Below are 13,561 nucleotides of genomic sequence, written 5' to 3' on the forward strand. Positions count from 1 at the left end.
CGGATGCTGGATATGAGGCCCTACAGATTTGGGCATTGGGTCAGTCGTGGTGCCATTTTTTTTATCCTGATGCTCGACCTTTCACGAAATGTTCGGCTGTTTCCTGAAACTATCTAGTATTAATCTACTCGGTTTCTTTTTCACTTCGTTCGGTTTGCCAAATTTAATAGAATGTATAGCCTTGAATTTCAAACTTACTATGCCGTTGTATATAGAACAGGCAGATATCCTGTTTAATTATGCCAGGTTTGTGTTTGTCAATAGAATTTCTCTCGAATGGTTGGGTATCCGTAAATCCATGTGTGAGTGTGTGTGTGCGTGTGTTTGTGTGTTGTGTGTGGGGGGGGGGGGGGGGGGGGCAGGGGGTGGGCCCACTACTTCGGTGCCATTTCGATGTTAAAACGTCCGACCTGACCGGGTGTGTGTACTTGGTTTTGTTCGAGTGGCGAAGAATAAGTACTACTTTATTTTGGGAATTGGTGCTGTTAACCTTCAGCCTTAAGTCTCTCTCTCTCTCTCTCTCTCTCTCTCTCTCTCTCTCTCTCTCGTTCGTGACATTGTTGCAAAGGTAAGTTACGCCTGAAGACTTTCAAAATGGCGGTTGTCAGTGGCAGAATGTCAGGCAGCCGTATTTCGGGTAAATATTGTGGTCGGTAATGTTGGTGTGTGGAGGGGGAAAAAATGAGTGTTCCATAGCTTCGTGCTCGCTGTAAGTACCTCCTTTTGCAGTAGTTTGGCTGTCATTATATGCATCCTTGACAAACATTACAGGAACGGAGACCTTATTGCTCACGTGAAATTCTCTTCGCGAGTGGAATACGAAAAGATGTGTTTTTAAAGCATTGCTTTTATTTTGATATGCTTTTGCAGATCGCCTGACATAAACGTATTTCAAAGCCCTTTTTTTCTTTAAAGCACAAACGTGAAGAAGATTGCCCCTTTGTATTTCAAAGTTTTCTTCTTCTTTATTGTAAAGCATAAACGTGAAGTAGATTACCCCTTTGTATTTCAAAGTCTTTTCTTCTTGTTTATTATAAAGCATAAACGTGAAGTAGATTACCCCTTTGTATTTCAAAGTCTTTTCTTCTTGTTTATTGTAAAGCATAAACGTGAAATAGATTGCCCCTTTGTATTTCAAATTTTTTTTTTTCTTTATTGTAAAGCATAAACGTGAAGTAGATTGCCCCTTTGTATTTCGAAGTCTTTTTTTTTTTTCTTCTTCTTCTATTTTTGTCGAAGTTCTTAAAGTTTTTTTCTTCTTCTTTATTGTAAAGCATAAACGTGAAGTAGATTGCCCCTTTGTATTTCAAAGTCCTTTTTTTCTTCTTTATTGTAAAGCATAAACGTGACGGGAGATTGCCCTGTGTATTTCATAATTTAAGTTTTGAATGAAATAATTATACATGAACTCCAGCAGTTCCCTTTATGAACAATTACAAAGACTTAATTTCATCCACATCGAAGCTTATCAGGGTTAATGCTTAAGACTGGCGAATAAGAACGAATGAAGGAGTTTCGGTGCCTTGAAAGGGTGCACATACTCCGGGTTGAATTAATTGCCAGAACAAAATTCTGGCCAATTCTGCCCGGCGAAACGGGTTCTCCCTTATAGTCCGTTAAAATGTGTTTGAGCGGACCGTGGCCAGGTCCGAAGTTGCTTGCTGAGTTGAATTCGGCTTCATTTGTTCAGCATTTGCTTGAACTGTTTATTTGGATATTATTTATTTATTTATTTGGTCTTGCATTCAGTCAGGCCAGGTTTGCAGGATATTCGCCAGAGGACATTTATTCTGACGTCAAGAAGTTATCACAGTTTGTGTCTCCGTTTACCGTAAATGTCTCTGAGCTCTGGAGAATCAAGCCGGGTCCAGCTCTCTGCAGTTTTTGTAAAGGGGGTGGGGGGGTGGGGGTTGCTTATCCGTTTTAGGGGTGTGTGAAGGGGGGAAGTGGGAGGAAAATGCCTGGTGGAGGAGGAGAGGACCTCTGGACGGGCGGGTGGTTGGTGGAAGGGTGGCTGGAAGTCCATGGATGATGGCAACCGGTTTGTGAACTGGATATTTTCCATACTTGTAGTTCAACTGAAGGAATAGTAGTCACTGGTAGGTATGTAGTTGTTGTGGTGGTGGTGGGGGGGGGGGGGGGTTGTGGCCGATGGTGAATGGTTGAGGGAGAGGGTTAGAGTGCCTTTGCACTCTCCTCGAAGCAGCCAGTAGTTTTTGAGCTGATGGCAGGCTTGTTGAACACACATACGCTTACGCAACTTGGTCGAGACAAGGCCAGAGCAGGACGAGAGAGAGAGTTTTTTTTTTTTTTTTTTTTGGTGGGGGGGGGGGGGGGGGGGGGGGGGGGGGGGGGGGGGGGGGGGGGGGGGGGGGGGGGGGGGGGGGGGCGAGCGGTACTTTGTGGCGGTGGTGATTATGATGATGACTACGTTGACATGCAGTCTTCCAGCCTTTCCTTTTCAAAAAGCACAGGGCAAGGCTCTCTCTCTCTCTCTCTCTCTCTCTCTCTCTCTCTCTCTCTCTCTCTCTCTCCTCTCTTCTACTCTCTCTCTCTCTCCATTCTCTCGGACTGGACTAGTTCTTCAGGCTATCCAGTGCGATCATTTCTTGAGTTTTTTTTTTCTCCTGTGAAGTTGACGTACTTCAGCTAGTTTTCTGAATTGATATAAAAGTTTTTTTTTTTCTTATTATTATTAAACCAAAACGAGGAAAGTACTTTTGAGCTGTATAAATTCCCAGTGGACAAGATTCTATTGTTTGATTGTACCGGTCATGAATTTTGAAATGTAAATTGGTATTGAATGATGTTGAGAGAATACGCATTCGTAAATGTCGAGTATTTTGTAGCTAGACATTTTTAGCCAAGTGATCTTTTACACAAAATAAACTTGCACTTTCGATGTGGACGTTAAGAATATTGTATCTTAAATATGACGCTTCTGTCGTCTCAGTTTATCTCGCTTATGATATGGCTTAGAATAGAAATGTATTACATGTAAAAATAATAAACTATCTCCCTTTCCTGCCCATAATATTTATTGTACGCATACATATATACCGTATACATAATGTATGTATTTGCGTATATTGGATGGGTACGTTCCTCAGGGTAGGAGAGTACACTGTAGTTAAAATTAGTATTTGTAAGAGGGAGTGAATGAATCGTGAATGTGAATCAAATCATGTGACCTTGGAAACTGTGTGGTGATATCGCGGACATGATCTAGGTACCATACCCTGATTATTATTAAGGAAGAAAGAATATAGCATGACTTTGAGGTTTCATTACTTCCTATTATCTCTGAGGTGTCATCCTACGCTTGACCGCTTCGCTCTCTCTCTCTCTCTCTCTCTCTCTCTCTCTCTCTCTCTCTCTCTCTCTCTCTCTGCTGCACCAGCTTGGGCTTTACATAGGGTCATGTTTGCCTTTTTAAGTGTTGCTATCCAACATGACCTGATATTTTTTAACGTCAGTTATTCTTACCATTTTTTTTTACATTATTCTTATAGTAATGATTTAATATCAGTAGAGTAAATTACATTGCGTATTCGAATTATGTAAAGGGTAAATTGAAGTACGCGTATTATTCAAGAAATGATTCCTAAAAACTTGAATGCGGTGCATAACTTGGTCGTCAAGTTTAGCCTTATAATGCCAAAGGGTCGACCTGTTTTTGTATGTTAGTGTGCTGCCCATTGCAAGTCCTAATACGTATACCAGTGTCTTACTTTTTCGGTTTTACCGTAACTTGAGCAAAACTGCATTGTTACTGAAAAGTGTTCCTTTTTAATTCATACCAGTTCGATTAGGTACATGCCGAAATGTGACAGATTCATTGATCTCTTAGGTTTTAAAAAAATTATAATACTCTGGAAATATTTCGCTGTTTAATGAAATTATAGTCTTCTATGTTTAGATATCAAGCGTTGTGCCTTATAATATTATCTGTTCTATAGGATAGGATAATATATCAAAAACCTACTATTATTAGTAAAATTCTGTTTAGAATAAGGGGTTAAAATAGATACACCATTAAGGGCCTCAAAAGTAAATTGCACATAATTAAGGTACTGTGAGATGTCACTCAAGGTTCTGTTATATATAGAGAGAAGATTGGCAGGTTTATTACAGCGTTAGAACAATTAACCATTGAACTCTGATCACGCCTGAAAAAAAAGGGGGAGCAACCCAATTATCGCAAACCCGAAAACCATCTCAAGAGAACTATATCACCGTACTCCAATCTCTCTCCCAGAGGGTCTGTTTGTGGTGCCGCCGGTAATAATTCGTTACGGCCTGGGAAGAAGAAGTAGGAATGGTAATGATGCGGTGTCAAGACATCCATTCCTCTCCCCTACCCCCCTTGAAAACCCCCTTCCTCTTCCCTCCCCTCTCTCCTTCCCACCCCCAACCTCCCTCTGTGCCAACCCTACTTACCTAAACCTGTGACTGGCACGGGCTGGCTGCTTCTTTCCATGACAATCGGTCGTTAAATGTGAAACTGTAATTTTCCCCTGATACTTTTTCTTCTCCTTGTGCATTTGCCCCGCTTCTGATCGTCTTCGCATCTTCCTGGTGACGTTTTCCCAGTGTTTGTGTGTTGTTATTGACAACTTTATTGCCGTCTTGTTTAGTATTATCTGGGATGCTAAGAAATTCACGGTTTTTTGGTAAACTGTTTTGTACGTTGTTTAATTATGGAAAGCATAAAAGCAAAGACTTAGGTGTTTGGAAGTCTTTGTTTTTATCTTTTATAAATAATATACAATGTATTTATATAATTGATTTTTGTTTGTTAATTTTCTGGGATGTTCGGTTTGCATTATCGAGTTCTCCCAATTTCTTGGGAAGAAATGGTGTTGATAACATTGTGCTTCCCGATTTCTTAGGGAAATAAAGTTCTAAATCCTTCAAGATCTAGGATATCAGCCTCTTCCTATAATCCTCTTTCAAAGGGTGTTTTTTCTCCTCGTATTCTCGGATTTTCCTAGCAGCAGAGCAACGAAGATGATGACAGAGTGACGCAAGCAAATACTGTTGCATGTTGCAAGTAACGTCACCGCAGCCTTGTCAGGCGCCTTTCGTGGTTTTCTTGCCTTGGTGAGTCATTGCTTTGAGAAGGAAGTCGCGAGGAAGTAGGGTTGTTTTGTAGTTTGTTGAAATGATTCTACTTAAGCAGAAAATTGCGAACGTTTGTCTTCCAGATTGCTTAATAATTTGAGGATTTTGTAATGTATATTACATTATATATTTTTCAACATAAAGTAGGACAGTGATCATTGCCGTATTCACACTTTAAAGCTACTGAGTCGTGGATGATTTCCCGTGTAAAAAACTTAATCCTTCATCCATCTTACCCCTTTAAGGAATGAGAACACAGAGATTTAGTTGCTTTTCCTGTCACCGTCTTCCCTCCCCTCCCCTCCCCTAAGAGAGGTAAATGAATGAAGATAACAAAAATCAGCACATACTTTGAACGAGAAGTTGTGAAGTCAAGAGATCACAGGTTTTTAATGTAGCCCTCCTCACTCCCGTTATGTTATTAAATAGTGTCATAAAAGGCACTGTGTAATGCTCAGTAATTTAATGCAGTTTTTAAGCTTTTTCTTTTTCATTCGTTGACAATTATTTTGTCTTCATTTTGCGGAACTGCTCCTTGCTTTGATTGTTCTCGAAAAATGAGCCAAAGTTCGGAATGATTTGCCTAATTCACTTGGAGCTATTGAAAGAGGGAATTGTAAGTACCTGCTTTCTTTAGACAGAAAGTAGAACATTCGATTGTAATGTTGTTCACCTGAATCCACCGTTTTTGACATATCCTCCATTGGCAAATTGTTGAAAAGTCAACATTACGGAGACTTGAGAAAGTCCTGTATAAGATTAACGCAGCTGAATCAGCCATAATTCCCAATAGAAATAATAATAACAAGTATACTGAGTAGTCCTTAGTTTTTGAGTGAGAAAGAAAAATAGCACAAGTCTGGAGCAGTAGCTAGGCAGGCCAATATAGCATCTTGTGCGTTTGTCCTAGATTTGCTCTCTAGACGGAGAGTAGTAGTAGTAGTACTAGTAGTAGTAGTAGTAGCTGTGTTAAATGCTGCTGTTCTTCGCCCGGGGCCGCGCCACCGTTACGTAAATTGGTTTTGGTTTTGTTTGTTTATCGTCGTACGGGATTCGTGATGGGTTGCACTGCTTCTAAGGAATTTTGGTGTCATCTTGAAATGTTTTCCAGAGTTATATTAATTATCTTTGATTGTTAGCTAAAGTGCCTAGAATCCAAGAGAAGGGAAACTTTGCATTGAAAAGAAGGATTTTTGGTAGAATCTTACAATTTTTTTTTTAAAGTAACGTTGACTTCCGGTGACGTTTAGCCAAACTACGTATCGTATGTCTATCTAGCTATCTGTGTTTCTATCTACTTATCTATCTATCTGTCAAATATATCTATCTATCTGTATCTGTTTATTTGTCAGTCTGTCTATCTATCTTCCTGTCTATCTGTGTCTGTCTGTCTAGATTCAGCCAGCCTACACGTATCAAAGACCAAGACAACGTTGACATGTGCAGAGACTTTCCAACAGATTGCTTTTGAAACCAGATCTGGCACTGTAGTGAGTTGTCGCCATGTCGTTTCTGGTTATATCAGAGCGGCTGTCGCCATGACGTGTGTAACGCAAGCCGCCTAGGTTTTCGATATGGACGGATGTTAAGAATAGCAAAAGGGGCGTTTGATGGATATCATTTCGCGGGTTTTTTTGTCTGTTGTCTAGAGAACAGAAGAATTGTTGAGTTGAAAAGTTCAGTGTGAATGTTGCAAGATAGAAAACCGGAGCTTTTTACATTAGTTTTTTCGTGCTTTGTAAATATCAGAGGATATTTTGTCAGTTGATTATCTCTCTCTCTCTCTCTCTCTCTCTCTCTCTCTCTCTCTCTCTCTCTCTCTCTCTCTCTCTCGTTGATTTAAATTACTTACCGCACCAGGAAAGTGTATCCAAGCTTGATTATGTAGAACCACAAACGTAAAGCTACCATTGATACAAAATGGTTTTTTTTCTTTTTTCCGTATAAACACCAGCCTCCATTGTTATTTTTGCATTTCCAAACACGCCTTGCATCCGGAACCGACAGGAGAGTCATTTATTACACAACAATAGAATCGCATGACTGGAATGTGACCTTTCGGGAGCCGGCTTGTGATTTCGTCATGCAACAGTGTTTTATTGGTCGCTCCTCCTCCTCCTCCTCCTCCTCCTCCTCCTCCTCCAGGGGAAACAAAACTAAAGTTAGGTGTTTGTGCTTTTGTATTCTCAAGGAGCTGGTTTGAGACGATTCTCTCTCTCTCGAGAGAGAGAGAGAGAGAGACTTCGATTCGTCGTGAATAGTTATCTAGAAAGGCCAGTGTGCCCTTGTTGAGAAAGATCATCACCGTACGCAACTTTTTAACTCTTCCTTATATATTTATATATAGGTATCAGACACTTTTCACTTTATATATAGGTTATCAGACACTTCGTTCAACTATGGAATATAGAAGCTATTCTGGCATTAGAGAAAATGTCAGTGTAAGGAGAGTATCCAGATCATTCGTAGTATTAGAATCCCACGAGCCCTTTCGCAAAAGACTTCTAGGAAGGAACAAGGTATCCCATTCTATATATACATGAATGGGTAGCGGACTGCGTTCCACGCCCGAGGGGCTCATCAGAGGTCAGAGGATGGAATCAAGAGTGGTCATTTGTGACTGCTAGCTGCCAGAAGTAGTTCAGCATCATCTGTATTTTGTTCTGCTGCCAGCAAGCACACTGTTTAGCGTCGTTTCATAAAATGAACATGTTACAACAGTCTCTCTCTCTCTCTCTCTCTCTCTCTCTCTCTCTCTCTCTCTCTCTCTCTCTCTCTCTCTCTCGAGTTCAGCAATTAAAGCCCTAGCATTCTTCACTTTAAAAATTATATTACTACATTCTGCTTCTAAAACGAATATGAGTTGTTAACAAGCCTTATGGACTTATTGTGATTGTTCTTAATTATCAGCACAGTGGAGCAGTATTACTGCAGTTATGAACTGTTATTCTCCATCAGTATAAAATGATTGCATACTGAAGTTCTCACGACCTGTATCTACTTGAGATTGATCGATGATTGCAACCAAACTGCTAGGAAGAATAGTGGTAGTAATACAGTGTGCGGGCTCGTGCCCTGGCGAGCTTTCGGCAAGGCGACCCCAACTCGAGCCCTTCTCCTCCTCTTCCTCCCTCCCTCCTCCTTTCACCAGGAAGTTCTGCAATGACTTCCTCGATCCTTTAGCTCTCCCCCTTCCCCCTTCCCATCCTTCCTTATACCCATGCTAGGCGGCCGCTTTTTTTTCTTTTTCTTTTTTTATTTATTTTGTTTTTTAGTATCGAAGTAGCGTCTACAAATAGTAAGCCAATTTTAATTCTCTCTCTCTCTCTCTGAAAATTTGTTTAGAAACTGGATACGTTACATTTGATTAATGAAAATTTTTGTGCGGAAGTGTGACATATTTTTTTTTATGGTACGGTACTCATCACGAAAGTTTTTCGGTTCCAAAAGATGTGTGTATGATAGAATGAAGTTCAAGGCTTCGTATTACGACTGATTTATTGAAGTGGAACCTCCTATTCAGCGGAATTTATTTGAATCATTATTATTAGTACAGCATTTATAATTATTGTTCTTGAAGAGCAGGTCCCGAAAACTGGGCTTTTTCGTAAATTTGTTTTACTTGGCAGGTGTCATGAATAAAAGAAAGTCGAGTTTACGGTGGTTTGTGTTTTTCCCTTCACAGACCATCACCTTGGAAGAATAATAAATTAAACCTAAACATGAAAGTTTGGTTTATATATGTTTATAGCTTGATGCCGTTTGTGTGTGTGGGGGGGGACGGATGGCATTTGTACTTGAAAGCCAGGAGGTGTCATGAATGCTTTTTCTGATGTTACCCTAGAACTGTCTCCCATCTTTTTTTTCTTTCTTTCTTTACCTAGAGCACAGCATTTAGAATGTACTGTTACGCCTATGTCTCAAAAAATTAAATCGCGTGTTTTCACCTCATAGAAAATACTGCTTCATCATTCAAAGATGACAAGAGTCTTCTACCTTTCTTGATTCATTAGCTTCGTTGATGAACGTGACAGCTGGAATTGAACAGCGCCTTCTCGCGCCCTATAATTCATAAAAGGAAGAAGGGATCGTGTGCCATATGTCAGATTCGAGAGAATACACCGCGGTTATTAACCGCCAACCTTCTCGTTAATGATTTGGGAATATATTATAGGTAATTAACTTCGTCTCCAAAATCCCTCGTCTTTGCAGGACCACAATTACTGTTCACTATGTTATATATGAGAGGAGCCATAATCTTTGATTCTTGATTAACATTATATATATATATATATATATATATATATATATATATATATATATATATATATATATATATATACCACACATATATATATATATATACACACACACACACACACACACACACACACACACATATATATATATATATATATATATATATATATATATATATATATATATATATATATATATATATATATATATACACATATATATATACATATATATACATATATCATATATATATATATATATATATATATATATATATATATATATACATATATACATATACATATATATATATATACATATACTATATATATATATATATATTATATATATATATATATATATAATTTGTATGTAGATTGAATAATGAGAGACAGGGTGTTTGGGACCATTAACCAAAGATGATATTTTCACTTTTGTATGTACAGATCAATCTTGACCTCCATTAATTCAGGTCAGAGTCATACCAACGGATATGACTAATGTGGTCAAGGTGTTTCAGGCATTCTTTTCAGTACTTGGGAAATCCCTCTGTGAAAGGGCCAACTGGTTTCAGATTTTTAGAGCCTAGTTCATTTCTTGCTTCATTTGGTAAATTTCAATTTCTGGAGCTTTATGAAAAGCCAGATTATATAGGTTATATAATTATAGAAAGTTTCCTGAGCCTTACAAAGACCGTGAATTCATCATTGATTTTAGTATGTAATTTTTTTTTCATGGTGAAATTTTCATCTATGTGCACTTTTAATTGCTGCCAACAAGGATTACTTTGCTTCAGGAATTCCTATTACATACGTTGGTTTTCCTGTTTATATGTATGTGTTGGAAGTGAAAGTTTCACTCACCTTGCAATGTTCAGTCTCATGTTGGTTATAAAGATTAGTTGCTTCATCCTGTCATTGTTTATATTCAGTTTATCATTATGACTAACTAGGTTTTCAGAACTGACGTCATGCTGCATTTTTCGTGTTGTTTTCGTGACGATTGTCTCCTGTTTTAGAATTCACTGTAGTAATACATTGTGTTTCAAGTCCTGGTTCATGATACCCTGTAATAGGATGCATCAGTATTTTTTTCTTTTTCTATATAAGTAACAATGGTTTTTTTAGATCCACATTTTTCTTAAATCATCTTTATGGTTTTTTAGATCCACATTTTTCTTAAATCATCCTTATCCTGTCTACATAATTGTAACCATAATGTAGTGCAATTCACCAGTATTGATCTATTTCCACAGATTAATTCTTACACCTAAAAGCCTTAGCATCCTCCTATTGGTACTTTATCAATTGTCAAACATATTTTCATTTTCAAGGTCAATACAGTGGCTTTTCGTGTATACTATATCATTGTAAAGTTTTTCATAGGCAGGCAACATATTTTCTGTAATTTTCAAAATAGGTATATTTTATGGTGGACAGAAATAACCTGATTATAATACTTTCCCCTTATTCATTTTTAGCCTTACTAGTTTAAATAGTGGTCTGATCATATGTATTCAAACTGGATATTTATTGCTTTTTCAGAAAGTGGACCCCGAGCTGATCTTCACGAAACAAGAGAGGATCGGCAAAGGTTCCTTTGGCGAAGTATTTAAGGGTGTCGATAAACGCACAACCCAAGTTGTTGCCATTAAGATTATCGATTTAGAAGAAGCCGAAGATGAAATCGAAGATATCCAGCAGGAGATTATGGTGCTTTCTCAATGTGACTCCCCTTACGTCACAAAGTATTATGGCTCCTATCTCAAAGGTGAGCTCCTTTGATGTTTTGATAAGATTAATCGGAACAAGTCCAAAAGCATAACCCATTTCATTAGTGTTGTGCATGGAATAAAGTATTGCAAAGTTACTGTGCTTCATGTAGTATTTTGTTAGGATTCAATTACGTGACAGAAGACTGCCGTACTATCAATTCCATATTGTCAGTCGGAATTCTCAATGGGTTTTTTTCAATTATGTTGAAATATTTTTTTCTTTCAGGAACAAAATTATGGATCATCATGGAGTATCTGGGCGGAGGTTCTGCCTTGGACCTGATGAAAGCAGGAAGCTTTGAGGAGATGCACATAGCCATTATTCTTAGAGAAGTATTAAAAGGGTTGGATTACTTGCATTCTGAAAGAAAGCTACATCGTGATATTAAAGGTAAATTCCTAGATTTTTATTTTTTCAGGCAGTTTTGAATTTAAAAAGAATTTGTGGACTTCATAGATTTTATTTGTGATTATACAGGAGTACTTCAGCATAACAGGCACTTTGGGGGGTCTGATTTTATGATAAGTAAAAAAGTCCATTTGGTAATTTAGATATCTGACAGATAACAGTGATTCCAGAGTTCCTAACCTAACGTGTACATTACACTTGACAATCAAGTGATTTATCTAAAAATGTATCACTTCAAAATTGGTAGCATAGCAAAAAAATTACCATGGATAAGTACAAAAGTCCTTGAAAACCTCAAGATATATACATAAAACTGAAAAGGCCGTTTTCATAAAAAAAAAAAAAAGCTTTAGCTCCGTTTTGTTCATCTTTTGGTATTAAGTGAGGATGTTACTGATATTGTGCTTATTTTTATATTTTCCTTGTGAGATATATGAGTGTGAATGCTGACTGAAAGCAGTGAAGATTGGTGAATACATTTCCACTATTTTCATATTCGTGGCGTTAATGAAAAACACTCGACTATACCACTTGATATTCATTGAAAATGTTTTAACATGAAAATAATCATTTCACGTCGGTCTTTCTTATCATTTTCAGCCGCTAATGTCTTGCTAAGCGAAATGGGAGACGTGAAATTAGCAGATTTTGGTGTCGCTGGACAGCTAACAAACACGACAAGTAAAAGGAACACCTTTGTTGGTACCCCATTTTGGATGGCACCTGAAGTCATCAAGCAGTCTGCCTATGATTCTAAGGTAAGACTTGGTATTAAGAAAATGGAGATTCCTTTCTGTTACATTTGCTTAAAATGATGACACTACCTCTACATTATGACTTTCCAAAATAGTAATTAAAATATCTGATCTTTTCTTTCCGAATTTTGTTACTTCTTCCAAATCGACACCATATTATTTGGAAGCTTGAATTCCAAGTCAGTGGCCCCTGTGGGTTTGTTCCATATGAATAGGGGTATTCCATTTAGTATGATTGCTGTGCATTTTAGAAAGATATATCAAAACTTGAATTTATGAGAGATTGAGAATTATATACGAAAAGGAAATAATAAAAAATGCTCTAATTCCATATCACACTTTTCAGGCTGACATATGGTCGTTAGGCATAACAGCTATTGAATTGGCAAAAGGGGAGCCTCCAAATAGCGATCTTCACCCCATGCGAGTCCTCTTCCTCATACCTAAAAATAACCCACCCCAGCTCACAGGAAACTACAGCAAACCATTTAAAGAATTTGTTGAAGCCTGTTTGAACAAAGATCCAGAAAATGTAAGGAGTTTTTTATTTACTGATGACAGATTACATTTTAATGTAACATGGACAGATGTTGTTATAAAATCAAATAACTTGAACAGGAATATTTTTGTAAAAATTCCTATTTATTTCAGAGACCTACTGCCAAAGAATTGCTGAAATTTGCCTTTATTCGCAAGGCAAAGAAGAATTCCTATCTCATGGATCTGATAGACAGATACAAGTCTTACAGAAAAAATAACACGGATACCGACACAGACTCTGATCCCTCTGATTCGTAAGTTGAATTGTAACTCTGATTTTTGAAATAGTACTTTTATCAAATAATTTTTTCTGTTAGCTTTGTGGAATGCATCACATAGTGATTTGCATTTTCATTTTTTAGTGAAGACAGTCGTGTAGAGAGTGACATAGAAGACCCAGCATGGATTATGACAGTGAGAGGGCAACCAGGAGGATTTACTTCAGGTAGTATTCAAGAGAATATGCCAACAATTGACTCTTTGTCACTACCTTCATCGCCGCCTCCTGAGTACAACAGTTTACCAGCATCGTCGATCTCTCAGTCACCTCCAAAAGATAATGGTGTAATATACAGGGAGAAAACATCCTCTCCGGTAGGTCGTCTTTTTCAGTGTTACTGAGCTGTGAATACAATTTTGTTATTGTCTAGTGATGGAATTCTTTAAGGTTATTTGATGCAATAATTACAGACTTTAGAG

General features: G+C 37.8%; 1 protein-coding gene across 5 annotated transcripts in view; it reads left to right on the top strand.

The window, feature by feature from the left end:
* The window catches only part of LOC135206040 (serine/threonine-protein kinase 26-like), a 116,149-nt gene that overhangs the window by 98,153 nt on the left and 4,435 nt on the right, over positions 1–13,561 (top strand). For 3 of the 5 annotated variants that reach the window (XM_064237222.1, XM_064237219.1, XM_064237218.1), the window contains exons 2-7: positions 10,929–11,154; positions 11,385–11,549; positions 12,168–12,325; positions 12,669–12,854; positions 12,974–13,116; positions 13,225–13,456. In XM_064237222.1, coding sequence (XP_064093292.1) covers positions 10,929–11,154; positions 11,385–11,549; positions 12,168–12,325; positions 12,669–12,854; positions 12,974–13,116; positions 13,225–13,456 — 1,110 coding nt within the window. Of the gene's footprint in view, positions 1–10,925; positions 11,155–11,384; positions 11,550–12,167; positions 12,326–12,668; positions 12,855–12,973; positions 13,117–13,224; positions 13,457–13,561 lie in introns of all 5 variants that reach the window. The other 2 variants (XM_064237220.1, XM_064237221.1) reach the window with 1 other exon arrangement.

Source organism: Macrobrachium nipponense, chromosome 29 (genome assembly GCF_015104395.2).
Source record: "Macrobrachium nipponense isolate FS-2020 chromosome 29, ASM1510439v2, whole genome shotgun sequence".
Lineage (NCBI taxonomy): Eukaryota > Metazoa > Arthropoda > Malacostraca > Decapoda > Palaemonidae > Macrobrachium > Macrobrachium nipponense.